This window comes from Neomonachus schauinslandi, chromosome 2, assembly GCF_002201575.2.
Source record: "Neomonachus schauinslandi chromosome 2, ASM220157v2, whole genome shotgun sequence".
Taxonomy (NCBI): Eukaryota; Metazoa; Chordata; class Mammalia; order Carnivora; family Phocidae; genus Neomonachus; species Neomonachus schauinslandi.
The window spans coordinates 122,524,459-122,550,576 of NC_058404.1; the positions used below are offsets into that span (position 1 = coordinate 122,524,459).

A 26,118-nucleotide genomic window follows, 5' to 3' on the forward strand; every position below is an offset into this window, starting at 1 on the left:
TAATGGCACTTACAGTTACCTATTTTACTGAATGATTTAAGCTCAAGCTTGATGAGTAAGACAAAGTAGCCTTCAGAATCTGATACAAAAGGTTGCCCTTTTGCACCTTTTATCAAGGCAGAATCATTAAATAGAGGTTCATAATATGGAGAAGTCTCTGTTGCCTCTTACTTTATGATGATAAGGAAATTGCTAATGTCACAATTTCATTTATCTTTTATACCCTAACCACTAGAGGCCTGAGCCCATGACCCAAATAAATGCCACAGTAGCAGACCCCAGGGGACAGGGTTTTTAGGAATGCTTTCCAACAGACATGGCACAGCTCTAATGTATCAGGAAGAAGTCCCTACTGAACCTTGCAATAAAAGAGAGAAGTCACTGGAGACAAAAACAGGAGAGAACTTGTTTTTAATGTAAGAACACCTTACTATGAGATCTACCCTCTTAACAAATGTAAGTATCAAATATAATTTCCCTTGTTGTAGGTACAATGTTGAATAGTGGATGTCTAGAGCCTATTCATCTTGTGGGACTCAAACTTTAAGCCTGCTGATTAGTAGCTCCCCATTTCTCCCCCCTCCCAGGCCGTGGCAGCCACCATTATATTCTTTGATTCTATGAATTTGCCTATTTTAGATACCTCATGTAAGTAGCATCATGCAGTGTCTTTCTGTAACCGGCTTATTCCAGGCAGTATAATATGGCATATTGCAGAATTTCCTTCTTTTTTGAGGCTGTGTTGTATTCCACTGTGTGTATATATACCACATTTTGTTTATCCATTCACCCATCCATGGACATTCTGGTTGTTTCCACAACTTAGCCACTGTGAACAGTGCTATAAGAAGAGAACTTATTTGCAATTCGAGGGAAGTTCCACAGGGTTCTTCTACCAGGTTCAACTACAGCTGCCAAACACATTGAGAAAAGAAGACCTAGCTTACAGAGTATGTTGAATTGCTCTTTATTCAAAGCCAGACACAAGACTGATACCAGTCAAAGAAATCGAAATAAAAAGACACAATTGTTGAGCTAGGAGTACTACCTGCCCAAGCATGAGTAAGCAAATGCCTCATGTTAAAACAGTGAGATCAGGAGAGGTTTGGGATCAAGCAGAAAGGGTGATAATCATATTTATACTCCATTACATTAAACTTTACTATGCAGAGATTCATGGTGGTTGCTCTATAGAGTACGCCTGCCCATATTACATCTACTAAATGGGTTTGCTATTAATATCAGGGACAATTCCTCATTAGTACAGGAGTTACCACGCTACTGCTTCTCTCCTCTAACATCTAGAGCTAAGTATGTGCTTAGCTATGTGCTTATGTGTCTGTTATGTCACCCCTACCAAATTTACCAAGACGAAACTAAAAATTTTGTATGCCAGGACGCCTGGGTGGCTCAGTTGTTAAGCATCTGCCTTCAGCTCAGGTCATGATTCCAGGGTCCTGAGATCGAGTCCCACATCGGGCTCCTTGCTCAGCGGGGAGCCTGCTTCTCCCTCTCCCTGCCACTCCCCCTGCTTGTGCTCTCTCTGACAAATAAATAAAATCTTTAAAAAAATAAAAATAAAAATTTTGTATGCCAAACCTGAAAAAGATTCACCCCCCCAAAAAAATTACTAAAACTTCTATCTACAAACTGTATGAACAATGTAAGATCACACTTACTTCCATCTCAAAAAAAAAGAGTTAAAGACTTGTTCACCTTTTGATTACCTACCAACCAAACGATGCTTGCTTTTTACAAGTTCTACTGGAATATAAATATAACTCATGCCAAAACCCCGGCATACCTGTTTATAATAATTTAAGCATGTCAATAAAAGGATATCTCCGCTGACCACCACAATGTCCTCAAACCAACAATGGTCTTTTATAAGATCAATGAGCTTTCTAAGAAGCTATGACAGTTGTATCCAATCACCTAACTTACAGCAGTACCTAGGGATGGTGTGAGATAATGCGAGGAATTTAAAGATAATCCCTATAAATGCAAAGTATAATATGGTAATATCTCCATCAGTGATGAAGATGAGTTCCAGAAACACCCTGCATTATCAGGAACTTTGTTATGAAAGGACAAAAAGTTTCAGAGGACACGGTCACATTTCAAAGATGCTGTATGTTGGAAGAGCAATTCCTTCCTCAATTTCCAGCTGCAACCCCCAAGATGCCCAGCTACTCACTTTCTTCCTGGAGACCCAATTCATCACCTTACCTTGCCACTGCTTCTTTGAAAGAATCTACTGCAAGAATTTGTTCAAAATTTTCATAAACAGATGGAAGCAGCAATGGGTGTAGGGGGGATAGGCAAAATGGGTGAAGGGGAGTGGGAGATAGAGGCTTCCAGTTTTGGAATGAGTAAGTCACAGGAATAAAAGGCACAGCATAGGACATATAGTCAATGATATTGTAATAGTGTTGTATAGTGACAGATGGTAGCTACACTTGTGAGCATAGCCTAAGGTAGAGAGATCGTGAATCACTCTGTTGTACACCTGAAACTAATGTAACATTGTGTGTCAACTATACTCAAACTAAAAAACTTAAAAAAATGATGAAAAAGTTCTAAATACTGTGAGAATTACTAAAATGTAACAGAGATACAAAGTAAGCAAATGCTATTAGAAAAATGAGACTTGCTTGACACAGGATTGTCACAAACCTTCAATTTGTAAAAAACAGAGCATGTGTAAAGCACAATAAAGCAAGCACAATAAAATAGGTGTATATATGTGTGTGTGCATATACATATATAGGTATACCTACATATACATCCATTTCTAGCTTTTCTTTAATTTCTCTCAGCAATGATATGTATTTTTTAGTGCAGAGATCTTTCTTTGCTTTTATTAGATTTTTCCTAGTTGTTTGATTCCCTTGGGTGCGTGCTCGTTTCGGCAGCACATATACTAAAACTGGAATGATTTCCTTGGGTGCTACTGTAAGTAACATCTTTTGTAATTTTATTTTTCAATAGCTATTATGGACAAACAAAAATTGTTTTTGTAATAAAAACAAAAATAAAATTTTCATAAACAAATGATACTTCTCCCTAAACATTGTTAAACCTTCCTTATAACTGGGACACCTGGGTGGCTCAGTCGGTTAAGCATCTGCCTTCAGCTCAGGTCATGATCCCAGGGTCCTGGGATGGAGTACGGCATCAGACTCCTTGCTCCACGGGAAACCTGCTTCTCCCTCTGCCTGCTGTTCCCCCTGCTTGGGTGTGCGTGCTCTCTCGTGCGCTCTCTCTGACAAATAAATAAATAAAATCTTAAAAAAAAAAAACCTTTCTTATAACTAAGTGTAATAAATAGTATTAGACATGAGACCACATGCATAATAAAACCACTGAACACTGTGCTAAGTATTTTGCATGCTCTCTTATCCACCGTCCCCTCAACTCCATGAAGAGGATACACTATTAGCCCTCTACTACAAATTTTTTTTTTTTTGAGATTCTGCTATACTTTATTACTACAAATTTAAGAGAGAACTTGGCCAAGGACCTGGTAGCAAAGATTTAACCCCAGGTCAGACTATAAACCCAGTCTCCTTCCATTCATACTATACTCTTTTAAGTTCTTATATTTTATAAATGGTTACAAATCACTCAGGTCCTTCTCAGCTGATCCTTTAACTACAAACAAGATAGCACCTGCCCTGGGCTATTTACTAATGGCTTGAATGCTCTTTGCTTTCCTTCTCAGGCCTTTCACCTCTTAAGTTAAGAAACTGAGTGCCTACAGTGTACAAGGTAGAGAAAATGAAAATACGTAAAGCACAGCCTCCATCCTCAAAATATTCTTACAGACTCCTAGGAACTAGGTGTAAACTACTATACTACTATTAAAACTAGTAAACTATTAAATAAGAATGGACACTTCTATAAGGAAATACCATCAAACATCAGAAAACCTCAATTTTCAAGTAAAAGGGATTTTACTCATATAAAGAAACAAAACTTTACTTAAAATTAAACATCTTAGAGGCACCTGGCTGGCTTAGTTAGAAGAGCATGCAACTCTTGATCTCAGTGTTGTGAGTTCGAGCCCCACATTAGATGAAGAGATTACTAAAAAAAAAAAACAAGTCTTAAAAAATAAATTAAGCATCTTAGATAAAAATATTTTCTACCTTAAGCATAAAACACAGCATAATACTAAAAATACCTAATACTGAGAGGCGCCTGGGTAGCTCAGTCGGTTGGACATCCGACTCTTTATTTTGGCTCTGGTGGTGATTTCAGGGTCCTGAGACTGGGCCACGCGACAGGCTCCCCACTTAGTGGGGAGTCTGCTTGAGATTCTCTCTCTCTCCCTCAACACCCCCCCCACTAGCATGTGCACTCTCTCTCAAATATTTTTTTTAAATGTTTAAAAAAAAACTTAAGGGCGCCTGGGTGGCTCAGTTGGTTAAGCGACTGCCTTTGGCTCAGGTCATGATCCTGGAGTCCCGGGATCGAGTCCCACATCGGGCTCCCTGCTCAGCGGGGAGTCTGCTTCTCCCTCTGACCGTCCTCCCTCTCATGTTCTCTGTCTCTCATTCTCTCTCTCGCAAATAAATAAAAAATTAAAAAAAAAAAAAACTTAAAAAAAAAGACCTAACATCGATTAGTTTTACTAACGTGCAAAGTGTTTTACATACACTTAGTATTTAGTATTCACCAAAACCCTGTACTATCAATGGCCCCATTTTAAAAGGATGTAACATAAAACAGAGAAGTCAAGTTATTTGCCCAAAATCACACAGCTAGTAAATGATGGAGTCATGATTCAAATGCAGCGCATACCTCTATCCAGCTTGTGATACATTTATCACTGATTCAAACATTCAGTGCCCACCTATTGCATGCATAGCATTATGCTGAGAAATGAGAGGGCAGTGAACAAGATAGCTTATTCATGAACCTCACCTTCTGATTTAAAAACAAATAAGAAAATAAATGAGATAATTACAGATTGTATAAAATATTCTAAAGGAAATCAAGAAGGTGTTGTGAGGAAGTAACTGGGGAAGGCTTACCTCTGTTGTGGCCTCTTACAGTTTTGTTCTCAGACTGTTCCCACACAAGCTGGCCAGACAGCCAGGCTGGGGACCAGAGAAGCAGGCAGACAGAAGACAGACCACTCCTAGTGAAGATGATCAGAGCAGTGGCGAGGAGAAGCCCTAGTGTCATGTTTTCACGAATGTGTTGGCATTTTTCCACAAATCCTAAGGAGACAATGTTCTTTCTACGGAATAATACCATGCCTAAGAAGAGAATATCACCTGTGCCTGATGAATATGGTTTCACAGTAGCTTTTCAAAATCTCCACAGGTAAGTGTCTGTACGTATTAACTCATTTAGCATTACAAAATGCAACCTAATTTTAAACTCAACGTAAACCACATTATTCCACTCATGGTACACAATTTCCAAAAGCAAATTATTGGGTTTTTGTTTTAAATCCAGGTCCCACACAGGCTTCAACAAATTAAAATTTGAAAATTACTTCAAAGAAACAAAAAGACTCATACCAGGTTTAGCATGCTAAGTAGTCCCAATGCTATTTTTAGAAAGAGCAACACTTCTCATGTGCAACTTTTTCCAAATGATACTAACAAGGTCAAGGATCATGTCTATCTAAAAACAAGACCTATACAAATAGCTAGGATCTCTTATACTGCCTTATGTACAAGTGCTGTGACCTGAAGGATTTATTTGTATTTTACATACGTCTTTATGTTTACATACTTTATATTTAAAATATTCATATTACTTATATATACTATTCTTATGTATTTGTTTTCATTCCATTCATTTATATTTTTCGTATGGCAGCGTTGCATTGTACTGACAGCCTTTAAAAAAAAAATGCTTCACGTTTTACCAGCATTCCACATTCATTGGATAATTTGAGCTCCAGAACAACCTTGTGAAATATGTAAGAGTATCATCTTCCCCTCTGCACAGTGGTAGGATTGGAGCTCAGAAAGGTTAGGTAACTTTTGGCTAGTTCAAGATTGCACAGTACTTGGCAAAGGCAGGGCCCTGACCAGGCCTTCAGATTCTTTGTTCATGCTCTTCTCCCCACAGGACGCTACTAATTTAATACCTGAACTTTCATGTGTCTCTCTCTTCAACAAACCTGGACTGTAACTAAGAGCCCTACCACTGCTGCCCTGCCAATACTCGGAGCGTCCAAATGCAACCGGAACACTAGTACTTTTCAGTAAACATAAAACACGAGCACCCGTTTCAGTCAGGACCCCATTCAGGGCTGGGTTTGCTCCACTGCACAAAACTTACTAAAATACACCCCGGCCTTAAAGCATGGCCCTTAATGGAACTGACTTTTTCACTCAGTGGGAAATTCTGTAAATGAAGACGGTGACTCATAGCGCTAACTTATGGTTCTCTAAATTAGTAATTTTGGATGCCAAAGCAAAAGAATGAATTACAGATCCCTATCCATCCCCAAGCCCAAAGTTGCTCAAGTGTCAAAGCGCGGTAGTAAAACACAAGGAGAGAGGTGAGGCTGCAGCTAGCATTCCCCCTCTCTGCGACCCCGGGCAACCCACTCCTCAAAAACCCAGCGGGTCTCTTCCGACCCCCAATCCCGCCGGGACCAGAGTGACTGACTACCCAGCCCCGCAACCCCCCGCGACCACGACCAGAGTCCTGCCGGGAGCTGCGGCTGTGGGGACACGCACGGCTGAGGCTGCCCCCTCCCCGGGCCGTCCCCAGCTGTCTCCGGTAGCCCGCACACCTGGCAGCCCCAGCAAGGGCAGAGGATGCGCGGCGGGAACCCGCCCCTAAACGCGGCGCCCTAGGACCGCCGGGCCACCCGGGACAAGTCCGCTTCCGCCCCCAGCCCACATGGCCGCTGGAAGACGCGCCCGCGTCCGAGGGGCCCAGGATCCCCGGAGGCGGGAGGGGGCGACGGCGCTGCGGCTAGGGGGAAGAGGAAGCGCGGCCGGCCCGGGAGTGGAAGAGGAGGAGTGTGTCCCGACCGGCCGCGAGGGCAGGCGGAGAGGGGAGGAAGTCCGCTGGCAGCGGCAGCGCCGTGGGGGAGCAGGCGTCTACCTGGGAGCAGAAGTACGAGCCCTGGATGCCCAGCTTGATGCAGGTGGGACACTGGAGCTTGGCCTCGCTGCTGCAGCCGTCCGTCTCGCACACCCGCGTCTCCACGGCCGCCATGCTGCCTGGCTGCTGGAGGAGCGCCTCACCGAGGAAGAAGAGGAGGAGGAGGGGGGGAGATGGAGGAGGAGGAGGAGGAGGGAGGGAGGGAGGGAGGGCAGAGGAGGGGACAGAGGCCGAGCCGGGGGAGGAGCTCGGCCCGCGGGGCCTGGGCGCGGAAGCAGGAGGAGCGCCGGGCCGGCCCAGACCACGCTGCGCGCTCCGCCCCGCCCCGCGCGCGCAGCTGGCGCCCCGCCCCGCGGCGTTCGCCCCGCCCCTGTCCGCGGCCCCCGCTTCCTGGCGCCAGGCGCGCACGTGGGGGCTTCGAGGGACCTGGCGGAGACCTCCGCCAGCTCCGCGCACCGTCGGGCGAGCACGACCTCTTGGCGGCGGGCGGAGAAGGCCAGGTGCGGCCGGCAGGGAGGGGCCCTCATGTCTTGCGCTCTCTGTACCTGGAGAGACAGCGCCCTGGTCGTGCCTTACTGGATCGCAGGGTCTTGAGTGTCCCCCACACTCGCAGGAGAATGGAAAGGGCGCGCTGCTGCTCTGCGTTGGTCACCCGGCAGCTCCTAGGAAAAGGAAAGTAATTCCCTTTTTAAAGTTCTGTTTCTCACGGATAGTGTCTGCTGTGAGGCCTAAGGACCACCATTCAGTCATTCACAAAAAGGGGAGCCAGAGAGCTGTCAGGAGGAGATGGGCTGAGATTTGAATCAGCCTTCCCTCGTGCCTGATTTTTTTTTTCACACAACCCCCCATTCACAATGTACAATGCTAGTAATAGTAACACTACGACTACTAGATATCCGATAAAACAATTTTGTACTATTCCAGTCGATTATTTAAAAGGTGAGTAGGGAAGAATTGTATTAATCTTGAATCATCAGGGTTGAAAGGAGCTTTAGAGGTCATCTGATGCAGCTGGTTGCCCAAATCTCTTCAACTACATCCCAGATCTGCCATTTTCTAACTTGTGCTTGAATATCTCCTGTCACTAGGGAAGGGAGAGGAACTAATACTTAATGATCATCAACTAAGTGTTGTGAACTTCATGTTATCTAACCCATATTTTTTAAAACTTAACATTTTTAATAGAAGAGAAAAACTCATGGTACGTTTATTTTTAATAAGTTTTGCTGTGTAAACAATACAAATAATGTAATAAAATCAAATACATTTTTTAAAAGATTTTATTTATTTGAGAGAAGGAGAGAGTGGGGAGGTGGGCACAGAGGGAGAGGGAGAAGCAGGCTCCCTGCTAAGCAGGGAGCTGGATGTGGGGCTCAATCCCAGGACCCTGGGATCATGACCTGAGTGGAAGACAGACACTTAACAGACTGAGCCACCCAGGTGCCCCCAAGTACACTTTAAAAAGTTAGACCTGAGCAAAAAGAAATCAACCACTAAATATATATGTGTATAGATGCATATGTATGTATATATACATATGTGTATATGTATATATATACACATGTATATATAAAATATTTTTTTTAAGATTTTTATTTATTTATTTGAGACAGAGAGAACGAGAGAGAGAGAACACGTGAGAGGGGGGAGGGTCAGAGGCAGAAGCAGGCTCCCCACCGAGCAGGGAGCCCGATGCGGGACTCGATCCCGGGACTCCAGGATCATGACCTGAGCCGAAGGCAGTCGCCCAACCAACTGAGCCACCCAGGCGCCCTATATAAAATATTTTTTAATGAAAACTGGACCATAGTATGCAGAATCTTTAGTTACTTGCTTTCTTCAGTTATTACATTGTGAACTTCCTTTATTGTCGTTAAATATAGTATAATTTAATATATTATTATTGATTTAATTATAATTAAATCATTAAATTATTGACTTAATTATAATAAATAAAATTTACCACATAAGTTTAACATCTGCACAATATTCTATTGTATGGACAGTTTACTGAAACAAGTTTAATAATAGGCATTTAAGTTATTTTAAATTATTATATATTATAAGCAAGGCTTCAGTGAATACCCTTTTAGCTAGAACTTTGTGTAAATCCTTATTTACTTAGGCTATATTCTTTTTTTTCTTAAAGTAGCCTCCACACCCAGCATGGAGCCCAACATGGGGCTCAAACTCACAACCCCAGACCAAGGCCCAAGCTGAAACCAAGAGTGGGATGCTTAACTGACTGAACCACCCAGGTGCCTGGAAGATATGTTCTTAAAAGTGGAATTACTACATCAAAGGGTTGTCACTATTTATTTTTTATAATATAATTTGTCAGATTTTCCTTTAGAAAGTGTATATAAGAGGCACCTGGGTGGCTCAGTCAGTTAGGTGTCTGTCTTCAGCTCAGGTCATGATCCCAGGGTCCTGGGATAGAGCCCCACATCGGGCTCCCTGCTCAGTAGGGAGCCTGCTTCTCCCTCTCCCACTCCCCCTGCTTGTGTGCTCTCTTTCTCTCTCTCTCTCAAATAAATAAATAAAATATATTTTTTTAAGTGTATACAAATTTTCAATCTGGTCAGAACTATTCTGACATATTATTTCCCGAGACTTTACTAGTGCTAGTTATTATTTATTTTTCATGCTTGTCATTTTGATAAATGGAAAATTGTATCTTGTTTTTTTATTTTATATTATAATGAGGCTGAACATTTTTCTCTAATTATCAGCATTTGTATGTTTTCCTGTGTTTGCTTTTATTTGTCAAATTTTCTTTTTTGCAGAACAATACTTAAAAAAAAAAAAAAGCCAAGACAAATTGGCCACAATACCATCCCCTAAATGCATCATGCTTCATTTGTCCTTGTTACCTTCAGTCCTTATCCACATGCATATTCAGTGTTTACATATTTGCAGTTATTGATAAAATTTTTTATTCTACATTTTCACATAATATTATGCCATGGATTAATCTTAGATTTAGGAAAAACACTGAGTTCTATTCCTTTTCTCCATGACAGCTCTTTATGTGTTTGAGACCATCATGTCTTATGGGTTGTCAGTCTTACAGCATCCCCTTATATCTTGTGGTATGTTTAGATCCCTTGCAATCTTTCTCCATCGAATCTGGAGGAATTCCAGTTTGTTGTCCCCTGATGGGTTGTGTTCAGATTAAGCTAATCAAATAGAGGAACAGGAATTATTGAAAATTCTAGTCCAGAAGGTCCTCGGGGTTTTTCTCAGGCAAGGAGAGACTGGAAACTCTCCTGCTTTTGCTGGCTGTCTGCTCTGGAGGCTGCCGTGTCCTTGTACCTTTGGGAATGCAATGCTGTGGGGCAATTAAGAGCACAGATGTTGCATTAAGATAGGCAGACTGGGTTGAAACCTCTGCCTCCAACTCTCCTTCCTTAGTCATGTTAACGTGAGCAACTTGTTTAACCTCATTTTCCATATCTGAAAAATACCGGCTAGAGTACCTACCCATAGAGTTTTATGATAATTACATTGGATAGATTTTGTGAAGTGCTTAGGAACCCCTTAAGTGATACTTAGTTAGCCATGCCATTAGCTCCTCCTTCCTTGGTTCCCCCCACCCCCAAAACCAGCTGTTGGGTGAAATAAACTTCCTAAGACCACCTTTCTGGCTATTCTTAAGATAATCGTGCAGATCCCTTTTGTTTAAGCATAAAAAAGTGACAAAATAGGAGATTTTTACAAAATTATGTCAGTCAGTCCCTGTTTTATTCTTCTCATCCTTCTGAGATTTTAACTCCAAGTCCCCATTGGACATCCTGTTTTTGTTTTAATTCCTGTGGGCAAAGTTCAGCCAACCCACTTCTAGGAGAAAGAGTAGACTTCAGAATCTCTGAGAATTTGACATTGATAAAGAGTCCTTTGGCCTTGGAAGGCACTTGTTTCCTGGGACTTCTGCACAGAGAGAAGCACTTCTGAGATTGTGTCCAAGCACATGCCCAAAGCCATCTGTCCAACTCGCTACTATATTTCCAGCGTCCATTTCAAATCCAGCATGGCCAAAAAGAAACAATTATCTTGTATTTACCCACTTTTGCCCTTTAAATCTGCTTTTTCTCCTGACTTCCCGGTCTTGCATAGTGACATCCTCTGCCTACTCTTTTCTCTCAAGTTAAAAATTAGGCCCCTTCTCTTCCTCATACCCCCACATCAAATGAATTGCTCAGTCCTGTAGATTTTATCCTCTAAATATATTTTTTAATGTGTGCTCTCTATTCTTATGGCTGCAGATTTAATTTAGGCCATTTTAGGCCTTTGCTTAGACTATTACAATAGCTTCTTAACTGCCTTTAATCCATTGAATCTACCCTGCCATCAAGCTGATTGTTTTCAGAGATAAATCTGATCATGCCTTTCCCCTACTTAAAATCCTTCACTAATATGGGGCTTGGAGAGCTGGAACCAGGGTCAAAAGGTGGCCAGAACCTGCAGAGTTGGTGGCAAGGAAACAGTCAGGACTAAGGAGATCTGTAAACCACCAAGGCCAAAGCTAAGGACACAGTCAAGGAGATTAGGGGCTTGGTACCTAAAAGGGAAAATAGCAAATAAGTAACTAAATTAAGGATAATGAGAGCCAAGTTTATCACTGTCTGAGGAGGAGTTACAAATAGGAAAAGGATAAAGGCTAGGATGAATCATGTGGTGTTGTATTGGAATTAGAAATACTGATGTAAACTCAAGGTTTTGATTAATAGATAATATGGACATGTGTATATGTATATATATGAAGTTCTGACCACTAACGGGACTAATAGGCAATGAGCACACTTAATTTTCAGATCTTGGTTTCTAAATACTATTCTCCACTAAAAGGAATCAGATCTCCTTGGAGAGCTGGCTCATTCCCGGACCAGAGCAGGGAAAGTACAAGTCTGGAAAGTCTCATTGTACCAGAACATGAGGTAGAGCACAAAAATTATGGAGACTGTAGAAAGGACACAGTAGCCAACTTGAAGCATCTCCCACCAACCAAACTGAATACAATTTGAACACCGAATAAATAATGATAGTATCAGATGATAACCCACTGAAGAAAAATAGTATTCCATGAGTCCATACTGATAAAAATACATAGACAAGCAAATGAGGGACAAAAGTAAGCACTTCTTTACAATAGATTGTCATCTAAGAAACTGGAAGGAAACTGAGAGCTTTTATTCTAAGATCAGGAACAAGACAAGGATGTCCATGCTCACCACTTTTATTCAACATAGTACTAGAAGTCCTAGCTGTAGCAATCAGACAAGAAAAAGACATAAAAGGCATCCAAATTGGTAAGGAAGAAGTAAAACTTTCACTATTTGCAGATGATTTGATGCTATATACAGGAAACCCCAAAGACTCTACCAAAAAACTATTAGAACTGATAAATCAATTCAGTAAAATTGCAGGATACAAAATTAGTTACAGAAATCTGTTGCATTTTTATATACTAATAACAAAGTAGCAGAAAGAGAAATTAAGAATTAACAATCTCATTAACAATTGCACCAAAAAGAATAAAATACCTAGGAATAAACTTAACCAAGGAAGTTAAAGACCTATACTCTGAAAACTGTAAGACATTGGTGAAAGAAATTGAAGACAACACAAACAAATGGAAAGATATTCCATGCTTATGGATTGGAAGAATTAACATCTTGTTCATACATGTTCATACTACCCAAAGCAATCTATAAAGTCAATGCAATCCCTATCAAAATACCAGTAGCATTTTTCACAGAACTAAAACAAATAATCCTAAAATTTGTATAGAACCACAAAAGACCTTGAATAGTCAATGCAATCTTGAGAAAGAACTGGAGATACCACAATCCCAGATTTCAAGATACACGACAAAGTGATAGTAATCAAACAGGTATATGGTACTGGCACAAAAATAGACACGTAGATCATTGGGAACAGGATAGAAAGTCCAGAAATAAACCCATACGTAAGTGGTTAATTAATCTATGCCAAAGGAGGCAAGAATTTTACAGTGGATACAAAACAGTCTCTTCGACAAATGGTGTTGGAAAAACTGGACAGCCACATGCAATAGAATGAAACTGGACCCCTTTCTTACACCATATACACAAAAAAAACCACAGTAGAGACCCGAAACTATAAAACTAAAAGAAAACATAAGCAGCAATCTCTTGGACATCAGCCTTCGCGAAGTATTTATGGATATATCTCTGCAAGCAGGGGAAACAAAAGCAAAAATAAACTATTGGGACTAAGCAAAAATAAACTATTGGGACTAAGCCAAAATAGAAAGCTTTTGCACACCAAAGGAAACTATCGACAAAATAGAAAGGCAACTTACTGAATGAGAGAAGATATTTGCAAGTGATACACCTGACAAGGGGTTAATACCTAAAATACATAAAGAATTTATACAACTTAACATCAAAAAAAAAATCCAATTAAAAATATGGGCAGGGGGCGCTGAGTGGCTCAGTTGGTTGAGCGGCTGCCTTTGGCTCAGATCATGATCTCAGGGTCCTGAGATAGAGCCCTGGATCGGGCTCCCTGCTCAGTGGGGAGCCTGCTTCTCCTTCCCCCTCTGCCTGTTCATCCTCATGCTCTCTCTCTCTCTCTCTCTCTCATGTTCTCTCTCAAATAAATAAATAAAATCTTTAAAAAAAAATTTTTTTAAATGGGCAGAGAATCTGAATAGATGTTTTTCCAAAGAGACATACAGATGGCCAACAGACACATGAAGAGAAGCTCAACATCACTAATCAGGGGAATGCAAATCAAAATGACAATGAGATATCACCTAACACCTGTCAGAATGGCTAAAATAAAAAAGATAAGAAATAACAGGTGTTGGCATGGATCTGGAGAAAAAGGAACCCTCATACACTGTTGGTGGGACTGCAAACTGGCACAGCCCACTGTGGAAAACTATATGGAGTTTCCTCAAAATAAAAATAGAAATACCACACACACCAGTAATTCCACTACTGGGTATTTACCCAAAGAAAACAAAAACACTAATTGGAAAAGATATATGCACCCCTATGTTTATTGCAGCATTACTTAACAATAGCCAAAATATGGAAGCAACCCAAGTGTCCATTGATAGATGAATGGATAAAGAAGAGGTGGTATATGTATATACAATGGAATATAACTCAACCATGAAAAAGAATGAGATTGTGCCATTTGTAACAAAATAAATGGACCTGAAAGATATTATGGTAAGTGAAATAAGTCAGAGAAAGACAAATACTGTATGATCACTTATATGTGGAATCTAGAAAACACAACAAATGAACAAACAAACAAAAAGCAGGAATAGAGAGAACAAACTGATGGCTGCCAGAGGGGAGATCAGCAAGGGGGTGGGCAAAATGGGTGAAGGAATGGGAAGTACAGGCTTCCAGTTATAGAATGAATAAGTCATGGGGATGAAAGGTACAGCATAGGGAATATAGTCAAAGGTATTAAAATAGCATGAAACTAATGTAACATTGTATGTCAACTATACTTCAAATAAAAAAATAAAATAAAGGGGCACCTGGGTGGCTCAGTTGGTTAATTGTCTGCCTTTGGCTCGGGCCATGATCCCAGGGTCAGAGTCCCACATCAGGCTCTCTGCTCAGCAGGAGAGTCTGCTTCTCCCTTTCCCTCTGCCCTTTACCCCCACTCATGCTCTCTCTCTCTCTCTCTCTTGCTCACTCTCTCAAATAAATAAATAAATAAATAAAATATTTTTAAAAAATAAATTAGTTAAATAAAATTTTAAAAACTAGAAAAAATAAATAATGGAAAGAATGACAGAGTTAGAAAATCATTATTTGGCAGTCATTATAGCAGTAATATATCCAGGCCAGAATCATCAAAGGATGCTAAAAAAAAAAAAAAAAAAAAGGACACTTTCACTGAGTGAAAGGTTCTTAAGGAACAGGATATTTTCATAGTCTCAGTGTAACTCCCTACAGAATATTTATCATTTAACAAGGCAAAATAGGGGCACCTGGGTTGCTCAATCAGTTGAGCTTCTGACTTGATTTTGACTCAGGTCATGATCTCAGGGTCATGAGATGGAGCCCCACATTAGGCTCTGAGCTCAGCGGGGAGTCTGCTTGAGATTCTCTCTCTCCCTCTCCCTCTCCCTTTGGCTCTCCCCCCACTCATGCACACATGCACACGTGTGCGCTCTCTCTCTCAAATAAATGAATAAATCTTTAAAATAATAAAAAGACAAAAACCAGTGAGAAACCTTGCAGATAACTCTCTTAACTGTGTTATCAAAGTTAAAAGCATCAGTAATGAGACAAATTGACTTTGTGCACCTTCTGATATGAAACACTGAGAACACAATCTATTTTCTGTGGTATTCTTGGCAGAAATGCATAATTGATTCTAATCATGAGGAAACATCAGTCAAACCCAAACGGAAAACAATATACAATATAAATGATCTGCACTCTTCAAAATGTCAATAGCCCAAAGACAGAAAGATTTGAGAAACCCTTCCAGATCAAAGAGACTAAAAAGTTATGACAACTGGGTTGGATTCTGGATGAAAAGAAAAAATGGTTTTGCCATAAAGGAAATACAAATATAGTATTGTATCCTTAAGAATTCCCTGATTTTGACAGTTATATCATGGTTACAGTATTGGTTCAGAATATATATGAATACTCATATATATTGGATATACATATTATATATTGAATATGTAATTCATATACATATATATATACTTATATATATTCTGAGAGACAGAGAAAGTGAATGATAAGACATTTGTAGTAGAATTTTAACAAATAGGGAACCTGGGTATACCAGCATTCTTTTTACAATTCTTGTAACTTTTCTCTAAGTTTGAAATTATTTCAATATAAAAGAAGGTTTTGAAAGTTCTTTCTAGATGCTCACGACCTGCAGGATCAAGTCCAAACCAGGTTCTGTGTGTGTTAAGCCCTTGCTTAACTCATTGGCCTCATCTCTCACTGTTCCTCGTTCCTTGGTCTCGACCCTCCAGCAATAACAAACAACTCATGTTTCTCTAAACACACAATGCTATTTCATTTTCCATGTTCATATACATGCTGTTTCCTCTGCCTCAAGTGCCTTTCCCTATTTGATCTCTTGGTGAAATTACTATTCCTTCAAGATCCAGCTCAGACTTACTTCACCCATTAAACTTTGGTGACCTCAGCTCTAGCTAATCAATACCTTCTCTGTGCTACCTCTAAACCAGACACAAGTGCTATCATTGCAATTAACAATAATTTTAAGTAGTATTTATTGAAGACTTAATTAATGCTAAGCACAAATAGATCACAGCATCTATCTATGCTTAGCATATAATAAGTATAAATGCTAATGGGTTCACTTTTAATCTTCACAATGACCCTGTGAGGAAGGTACTAGCCCAAGATCACATAGCTAGTAGGTGGCTTAGCCTGGACTTGGGCTCCAGTCTGAAAGTCTGACTATGAATCTCTTGCTCTTAACCACTATACTTCATTGCCTGTAATTTTTCACCTCTCTCTCCTACTGTTACTTTCTTGTGACATGAAGGTTTATATCTTATTTTTCTCTCTATTCCCAATCCTTAACCCTATCACAATGCTTGACATATAGTAAGTACTCAATAAATGTTTTTCCTTAAGTTTTTGTAAACATGAATTATCGCAAATATACAAAAAAAAAAAAAGAGTGGGGCGCCTGGGTGGCTCAGTTGGTTAAGCGACTGCCTTCGGCTCAGGTCATGATCCTGGAGTCCCTGGATCGAGTCCCGCATCGGGCTCCCTGCTTGGCAGGGAGCCTGCTTCTGCCTCTGACCCTCCCCCCTCTGATGTGCTCTCTCTCTCTCATTCTGTCTCAAATAAATAAAAATCTTTAAAAAAAAAAAAAAGAGTGTGTGTGTGTGTGTGTGTGTGTGTGTGTGTTTGAGTTTAGAGACAGAAAGAGAGAATACCTAGGTTATCATTTAGATCCTAGCAAGAAGTAAATTATACTCTCAAGCTGGATAATTTGGGAAGAGTGAAGGATTTCTTAAAGGCATTATGTACCAAGGCAAGTCAGTGTCTTGGAAAAACAACAGAAATAGTGCAATGAACAAAGATAACAATGGGGCAACATTTCTATTCCTAGGCTTGAAGGAGTAAGGGGACTGGGTAAATACCAAAACTTAGAGTACGTTGGGAGGAAAGTGCCTCTACAGGAGCTGTGAGCTTTGCCTAAGAGACCTAGCCAACCCAAAGCCACCCTAAAGTCAGGAATCTAAGACCTCATTCTCTTCCCTCCTTCTAATCCTCTAAAAGCTAAAAAGGATAAGGAGCTCATTGATCTACAGTGGACCCTGTAAGTTAGCCTCTCAGGGCAGAGGGCTGGATTGAGAAGGGTGGAACATGGATCCACAGGGGCAAATGGAAGATAATCCAGAACAACATTGTACCTACCACTCATCTTCAGAAATGGAATATGGCCAATACAGTTGAAGTGCTCAGTGTATCCCTCCCCTATGGCATCCTTCTCTCCTGCAGGGGAGTCATTATCCTAAAGTTGGTGTTCATTGTTCCCATGAATATCTTCAAATTTTATAGTGGCATTATACTGTTTGTAGTCTTCATCTTACCTTCATTCTTCATTATGATTGTGAGATCCATCTTTGTGGGCACTTACCGCTCTAGGTTGTTTATATTCCCTATGATACATTATTCGATGCTCTGAATATACCAAAATCTATGCATTCTCCTGCTGATAGACATTTACTTTGTTTTCCACATTGTGCTCTTACAATGAGTACAGCCATAAAGATTCTCACACTTCTCCATAATACGTCATTTTTAAAATAAGATTGAATAATGTATTTTTCTGACAACTCTTTCTTTGCTCTGTCATATCCTTATATTGGGGAAACACGTTATAAATTATCGGTTGGGAGTCAGAAAACTGAGCTCCATGTATCTAGTTTCTAACTTTGTCTTGTGCAAGGCATGGAAAATTTTTGAGCTTTGTTTCTCCATCTAAAATATTACGAAAATCAAATGAGTTGGTGCCAATGAAAATACTTTTTAAGCTATAAAGCATATGAATGTAAAATATTACTGTTTATTGTCTATAACATGGCCTGTAAAAGCGGAAACCTTGTCTCTCTTGTTCGTTTGCTATTGTGTCCAGAATGAGGGCTGGTACAGAATAGGCATTGCATTAGTATTAATCAGGGAAAGCTAACTACTGTAACAATCCCAAAACTCGGTGGCTTAAGAAAAAAGTTTGTGTCTCTCTCATGTCAGAGTCAGCCATAGGTCAGCCAGGGAAGCAGGGAAGCCCTGCCCTCTTAGTCATCAGAGATTCCAGACCCATCTTTTATCTCCACCACTTCATAGATTCTTGGAATCATCACTTGAGGATAGGCTGATACGTGAGGTTCTTGTGCATGAGATTTAACAGGCCAACCCTGGGAGTGGTACACTTCACTCTAGCCCATTCCACTGGCCAGAAGTCAGTCACTGGCCACGTCATATTCCAAGCAATGCTAGTAAATGTAGTCACTGTAGCCTTAAAATAGGAGAAAATGAGTTTGGTCAGCATCTATCCAGTCTTTGCTATGGCATTTAATAGATATTTGTAGAATAAATAAATGAATGAAATATACACATATGAATGCACCTAATATCCACTTTTTTTTTTTTAGCTTTTTAAAAACCTTAATATTGAACTTGTGTCAGCTAAAGTGACTACAGCTTTTTCACTGTGTGCTGTTAAGGTCCATTGAGAACCTAGTAGTTTCTCAACAGTCTCATTTCCCAGAGGTGGAGTCTGGGGAGATTGGTTAGCAAATGCTGCTGCTGCACCTTTATTAGACCAATGGGTCTAATAACATCATGGCAGGGGTGCCTGGGTGGCTCAGTTGTTGAGCGTCTGCCTTCGACTCGGGTCATGATCCCAGGGTCCTGGGATCGAGCCCTGCATCGGGCTCCCTGCTCTGCGGGAGGCCTGCTTCTCCTTCTCCCACTCCCCCTGCTTGTGTTCCCTCTCTCGCTATGTCTCTCTCTGTCAAATAAATAGATAAAATCTTTAAAAAAAAAAAAATCATGGCAATATCGACCTTCCTTAGGAAACAGAGCCAGAAGCTCCTTCTCTTGAAATCTTGCTTCCAAAATCTCACATGGAAGGCTTGTCATTTTAATCTGCTGGCCAAGAGACTAATCCTTTTCTATTCCATTCTGAAGCAACAAGGGCTCTACTTCAGGATTTGCATCATCCCCACCTCAATCTTCCTCAGACATGAACACCCTTGGATCAAGTGAATGCTAAAGTTTCTGAGGTCAGACCTTAAGACAGCTGCAGCTTCAACTTTAACTCCTCTTGGAATACTCCCTGTTGGTACCTAACCACCATGCAAGAAGTCTAACTTCCTTGAGACTTCTTTGTTGGACTCACATTTTTTTCTTTCTTTTTTTTTTTTTTTTCTGGATAGCCACAGAAAAATTTAGTTTCTGGGGATTAAAGATATGAATGTGAAAGGTAAAACAATACAGATTCTAGATAATAACATTAGAAAATATCTCCATGACATTGTGGAAGGCAGCAATTTCTTAAACAGGACACAAAAGCTTCATTTTTTGAAATCCACCCTTTTCCCTCAGCTCTGCTTGCCATCTTTTTCTTAAATCAAGGGTCGATATGTGAGTGTATTCGTGTCTTAATGCTGTTAAATGATATTGGTCTATTTGGCTATCCCTTGGCTCTATACTGTACTGCCTTAATTAATATAACTTTATAATAAGTACTGATATCTGAAGGAGCGGTCCTTCTACTTCTTTTTTTCCAGCGATTCTCAGTACTTAGCACCAGGAGGTGTGAGAAAAGTATCCATGGGAAGGTGAGGGGAAAAACAAATGACACAGGGTGTCAGAGCTTAAAGAGGTGAGGAAGGAGTCCATGCGGTGGGGTGGGGGGTGGGTGGTCAGTGCAGCTCAGAATAGAGTGTCAGAACCTAAACAGGTGTGTGGAGGGAGTCCATATGAGGGGCAGCTTGATGCTCAGTATCAGAGCCTGACACTGCACGCACCCCACTCAGGCTGACACCCACACTGGGCACCTTTTCTTTGGAGATTCCCTTTTCATCCTGCTTAAGATCTGACAGTAGGTGTAAAGAAGATGTCCCCCCAAGGGAGATAGCCTGGGGTAGGATGTCAGAGCCCCAGCACAATGATGATGACATCTCTGCAATGGTCCCACCTGGGGTGTCATGACCAGAGCAGGATGAGAAGGACATGCCCACAGAGGGACAGGCTGGCAAAGGGAGTCAACCCTTGAGTATGTTGGGGAGGGTGCCTGCACAGAAGGGCAGATTAGCATGAAAAGTCAGAGCCTAATGGAGGTAAGGTGGGTGTCCCTCCAGAGGGGTGGGCCAACATGGGTAGTCAGAGCCTAGCTGCTGTGGGGAGGAGATCCACAGGGAAAGGGGGCAAGTGTGGGGTGTCCCAGCCTAAGTTGGGTGAGGAAATCATACCAGTGAAGGAGAAGACTGATGTGGGGTATTGGAGCCCAGGTATGATAAGAAGAAAATGCGTTCACAGGAGGACAAGAGCAACAGTGGGGATTGGTTGTGTATGCTGGATCCAACAAATAAATATGTTAAGAATAATCGAAGCCAGTTCTCCCTCTGTCAAAGAAGGTAATTGCAAATATGGAAAGGTGGAACACTGAAAGAAACCCTGTGAGGGTGAATGAAATTGGAGGAATCAGTGTGAGCTATGGTTTTCAATATACAGAGATGGATATAGACACAAATATACATTTAATTGTAAGTATATGTGTGCATGTAAATAAAGACACATTCCCTAGCTCTAGCCACTTAGGGAGGCTGAGACCAGCATCATCCCAATAGCAAAGATCATACCTAGTGCCAGATCTTGGCTTCTAAGTATCAGCTAAAAGGAACAAAAATAATGATAATAAGGGTAATAGATTATAGCCCATTAAATAAAATAAAAAATAATTACTCATAAGTCATTTACTGCTATAAATGATAAATGAATAAATTGCTAGTTTGATAAAGAATAGAATACGTGGGGGCGCCTGGGTGGCTCAGTCGTTAAGCGTCTGCCTTCGGCTCAGGTCGTGATCCCAGGGTCCTGGGATCGAGCCCCACATCGGGCTCCCTGCACCGCGGGGAAGCCTGCTTCTCCCTGTCCTACTCCCCCTGCTTGTGTTCCCTCTCTCACTATGTCTCTCTCTGTCAAATAATAAATAAAATCTTTAAAAAAAAAAAAAGAATAGAATACGTGATTTTATTTTATTTTATTTTTAAAGATTTTATTTATTTATTTGAGAGAGAGAGCATGCAAATGCACGCACGATGTGGGGGAAGGGCAGAGGGAGAAGCAGACTCCTGGCCGAGCAGGGAGCCTGACACGGGCCTCGATCCCAGGACCCTGGGACCACGACCCAAACTGAAGGCAGACGCCTAACCAACTGAGCCACCCAGGCACCCCTCTTTACATGATTTTAAATATTTCCCCACAAATTCTTATTAATTATAAAGGAGGAAAAGTAACTTCAGAGTTGAAGCCCAGCAGATGCCTCCTTAATCAAGTAATCAAAGCAAACATCACCAGCAAAGGGACAAATCGAAATAGTGTTCTACCTGATAGGATGCAATGACAATGTATGTCTCTTCTAAAGATGCATAACCTGCATCTAATCATGAAGAGACATCAGACAAACCGAAATTGAGGAACATTATATAGACAACTGCCTTAATATGATCCAAAGTTAAAGTTCTGAAAATAAAGGAAAGACTAAGAAACTGTTTTGGACAAAAGAAACTAAAGAGACATGACAATCAAAAACAACTCATGATTCTGAAATGGATCCTTTTGCTATAAAGGACATTATTTGAACTTCTGGTAAAACTTGAATGTGGTCTGCTGATCAGATGGTAGTAATGTGTCAATGGTAATTTTCTTTATTTTTTTTTTAAATTTTCTGATCTTCATGGTAGTGTGATTACAGAGAAGAATGTCCTCATTGTGGAGAATACACTCTCAACTATTAGGAGGTGATGGGACATCAGGTAGGCAATTTTCTCTCAAATATTAAAGAAACAATAATTTTTGTATTGTACTTACAACTTTTCTCTAAGTTTAAGATTGTTTCAAGAAAAGTAGCTTCATCCTATACAAAGTATTTATAAAATAATATTTTATGGGGGCACCTGGGTTGCTCAGTTGGTTGAGCCTCTGACTCTTGGTTTCATCTCAGGTCATGATCTCAGGGTCCTGGGATTGAGCCTCATGTCTGGCTCTGGGCTCAGTGAGGAGTCTGCTTGTCTCCCTCTCGCCCTTCCCCTCCCCCTGCTAGCAAGCTCACTCTCTCTCGCTCGCTCTCTCTAAATCTTTAAAAAAATAATATTTTATGTATGCTAGTTAATTTTTCTAATGCATTGTATAATAAACTCTGCCTACAACTTTTTTTAAAAAGTTGCCTCTAGGTATTATGAAAATTGTCTGACCTACTTTGAGGTGGTACTTTGACCCTGATTTATATGCTTTAATTTTTGCATGTACATATTTTAATTCTACTAGGAAGTGTTTTTTTACAATTAATATTAACAATGTACGTATTTGTGTATGTTTTTATGTGTATATGTGCCCAGAGTAACAAAGCACAATGGGATCACACAAATGTACATTTCATCTATGAACCACACAAAGCATATTCTTGTGCTTATCTACAATATCCAGGTGTTTGTTAGATAATGGATATGGTAAATTGTATCTCCAATAATAATTTTTACTCTGGAAATACAATAGAATTAGCCTGTTTTATTGCTACCTACCATATCCTACACACTATTCTAGATTCTCAGGATACAACAGACAACATAGACTTTGTATTCTTGAATGTATTTTGTTCTGACAAGAATCAAATAAATAAATAACTGCTTTCACAAAAAATACACAACTGTGTGGTACTGGCTTATAGGCAGACATATAAATCAATGGAATAGAATTGAGAGTCCAGGAGTAAATCCATACATTTATTTTCCAAAAAATGGAAACCACACAAATGTCCATCAACTGATGATGTTGTTATAACCATGTAACAATATTTTTTAAAATGTGTTATATCCATGTAACAATATTATTCAGCCATAAAAGGAATGGCAGACTAACACATGGTACAACATGGGGAAATCTCAAAAACATTATGTTAAGTGAAAGAAGCCAAACACAAAAGGCTACATATTGTATGATTCCATTTATATGAAATGTCCAAAATAGGTAAATCCATAGAAACAGAAATTAAATTAGTGGTTTCCAGGGATGAGGGCAAAAAGAGAATGGAGAGTGACTGAGGGTTTCTTTTTGCATGACAAAAATTGGATACTGGCCATGGTTGTTCAACCTTGTAAATATACTAAAAACCACTCAACTGTATACTTGGAAAAGGTGGATTTTATGATATATGAATTATATCTCATTTTTAAAAGTTACTATGAAACAAAAAAGGAAAAATATGTAAAGACTGATACATGGAGCTTCTCCTGAAAAGGACTTCAAAGTTATCATTCTTTTTTTTAAATTTTATTTATTTATTTGAGAGAAAGAGCATGAGTGTGCTGGGAAAGGGCAGAGGGAGAAAGAGAAGCAGACTCCCCACTGAGCAGAGAGCCCAACGCGGGGCTTGATCCCAGGACCCCAGGACCATGACCTGAGCTGAAAGCAGAGCCAAACTGACTGAGTCACCTAGGTGCCCCTAAAGTTATCATTCTAATAGCTCTTGGTCTTTAGGGCTTTTGTTTATTTTATTTATTTATTTTTTTTATTTTGAGAGAGAGAGAATGAGAGACAGAGAGCATGAGAGAGAGGAGGGTCAGAGGGAGAAGCAGACTCCTTGCTGAGCAGGAACCCCGATGTGGGACTCGATCCCGGGACTCCAGGATCATGACCTGAGCCGAAGGCAGTTGCTTAACCAACTGAGCCACCCAGGCGCCCCTAGGGCTTTTGTTTAAAAGCCAGTGTTAACCTTGTTGTTGTTGTTCCTTTGAAACTGATAGCCAACCGCCCCCCCCCAACAATACGTTAAAGATTTCCCTCTTTGCCTTTGATTTTCAGTAGTTTTTCTATGATGTGCCCAGACATGATTTTCTTTGTATTTATCTTGCTTGTAGTCTATTGCTTACTGGCTCTGTGGCTTACTGGCTCTTGGTGGATTTTGAGAATTCTTAGTATCTCTCATTACACATATGTTAAAAGTAAATTCCAATTACACATATATTCAATTTCTTTTCTGTGTCTAATGTGACTCTTAACGTTCTTTTTTACATTTTCTGCCCTTTCTCTTCTCTAAGTTTCTGTCTGAATATTTCAGAGTCAGCCCTTGTGTTAGGAGCCCAAAATGTTATTTGGTGGTCTTTTCTCCTGATCTTAGGCTATTCAAGAAAATAATTCTCTTATCTCCTGCCAAGAAGTTGTATATATCTGACAGCCTCAACCCCCAGGAAAGAGTCGGCATATTTTTCCCTCTATTCTGGTCAGCTCCTGGAGTAACTGCTTCCTGTGGTCCAGATTTCATATTTTTTTAGAGGGGGGAGGGCAGAGGGAGAGGAAGAGGAAGAGAGAGAGAATACCAAGCAGACTCCCCACTGAGCACAGAGCCTCACATGGAGCTCAAACTCACAACCCTGAGATCATGACCTGAGCTGAAATCAAGAGTCAAACGCTTAACAGACTGAGCCACCCAGGAGCCCCCAAGTTTCATATTTTCATTTTCATTCTCATTTTTTTTAATCTTCTGAGTTAGAATACATAATTTTTTTTTACCGCCTCTTTAATGAAGCTTTGAGTAAAAGAGAAAATAAATATATATGGTCATGGTGCCATGTTTTACAGGAAGTCATATATATAATACTGGTCATTGCTGCTCCCTCTGCCCCTCCCCACCCCACTCATGCTCTCTTGCTCTCTCTCTCAAATAAATAAATAAAATCATTTTTTAAAAATAGAATGATAACTGGCACAATAATGCCATTGAACAGCATTCTCATAAGTTTCTTATGGTAGCGTCCTTTTTTTTTAAGGTCTTTAAATATGATTTCCCTTCTGAGAAGAAAACCTACAAAAATAATCTAAAATTCAAAATTAAGAGTTTGTTCTATGCACAAAGATGTTCACAGTAGTATATTTTATGAAAGTTAAAACTTACATCAACCTAAATATCTAATGACCTAGGACTAGATAAATAATTTACAGACCCCACATTTAATAGAAAATTGTATGACCCTTTAAATTGTTTGCAAAGATATGTGTTAACAAAGATAAATGGTATTATTACTATTAACTAAAAAGAGCAGAATAAAAAAATAATTGTATACAAAGAGAAACTCAAAACAGAGGGATAAAAAAGCACAGAGGAAACGTACTCAAATATAGATAATACCTATCTTTGCATGGTGGAACAATGACAAATAGGGTTTTTTTCTATGCATTTCTGTACTTTCCAGTATTCTTAATGAATATGTTCTTTTTTTTTAGTGTCTCTGAAATTTGATTTTATTTTTTATTTATTTATTTTTATTATTATGTTCAATTAGCCAGCATATAGTACATCATTAGTTTTTTATGTAGTGTTCAACGATTCATCAGTTACATATAACACCCAGTGCTCATCACATCACATGCCCTCCTTAATACCATCACCTGGTTACCCCATCCTCCCACCCCCCTCCCCTCTGAAACCCCCAGTTTGTTTCCCGGAGTCCAGAGTTTCTCATGGTTTGTCAATGAATATGTTCTTAAAACGAAGGGGGAAAGCTATTTTAAAAAGAAGAAATATTATTTCTTTAACTTACACAATATGCTATTTATAATAAATATGATAGCCACACTATTTTTCCAAACTTTCTGATTTCTTTTTAATTAATTACAAGTTCTGGATTTCAGTCCAGTTATAAAGATGGGAATTTTTCGGGGTGCCTGGGTGGCTCAGTCATTAAACGTCTGCCTTCAGCTCAGGTTATGATCCCAGGGTTCTGGG

The 26,118-nt window shown here is 40.0% G+C and overlaps 1 protein-coding gene across 1 annotated transcript in view; it reads right to left on the reverse strand.

The window, feature by feature from the left end:
- The window catches only part of METAP1 (methionyl aminopeptidase 1), a 66,313-nt gene extending 59,048 nt beyond the window's left edge, over nt 1-7,265 (reverse strand). The window contains exon 1 of the mRNA XM_021680387.1: nt 7,084-7,265. Coding sequence (XP_021536062.1) covers nt 7,084-7,197 — 114 coding nt within the window. The 5' untranslated portion in view covers nt 7,198-7,265. The remainder of the gene's footprint in view (nt 1-7,083) is intronic.
- Between the last annotated feature and the right edge of the window lie 18,853 nt (nt 7,266-26,118).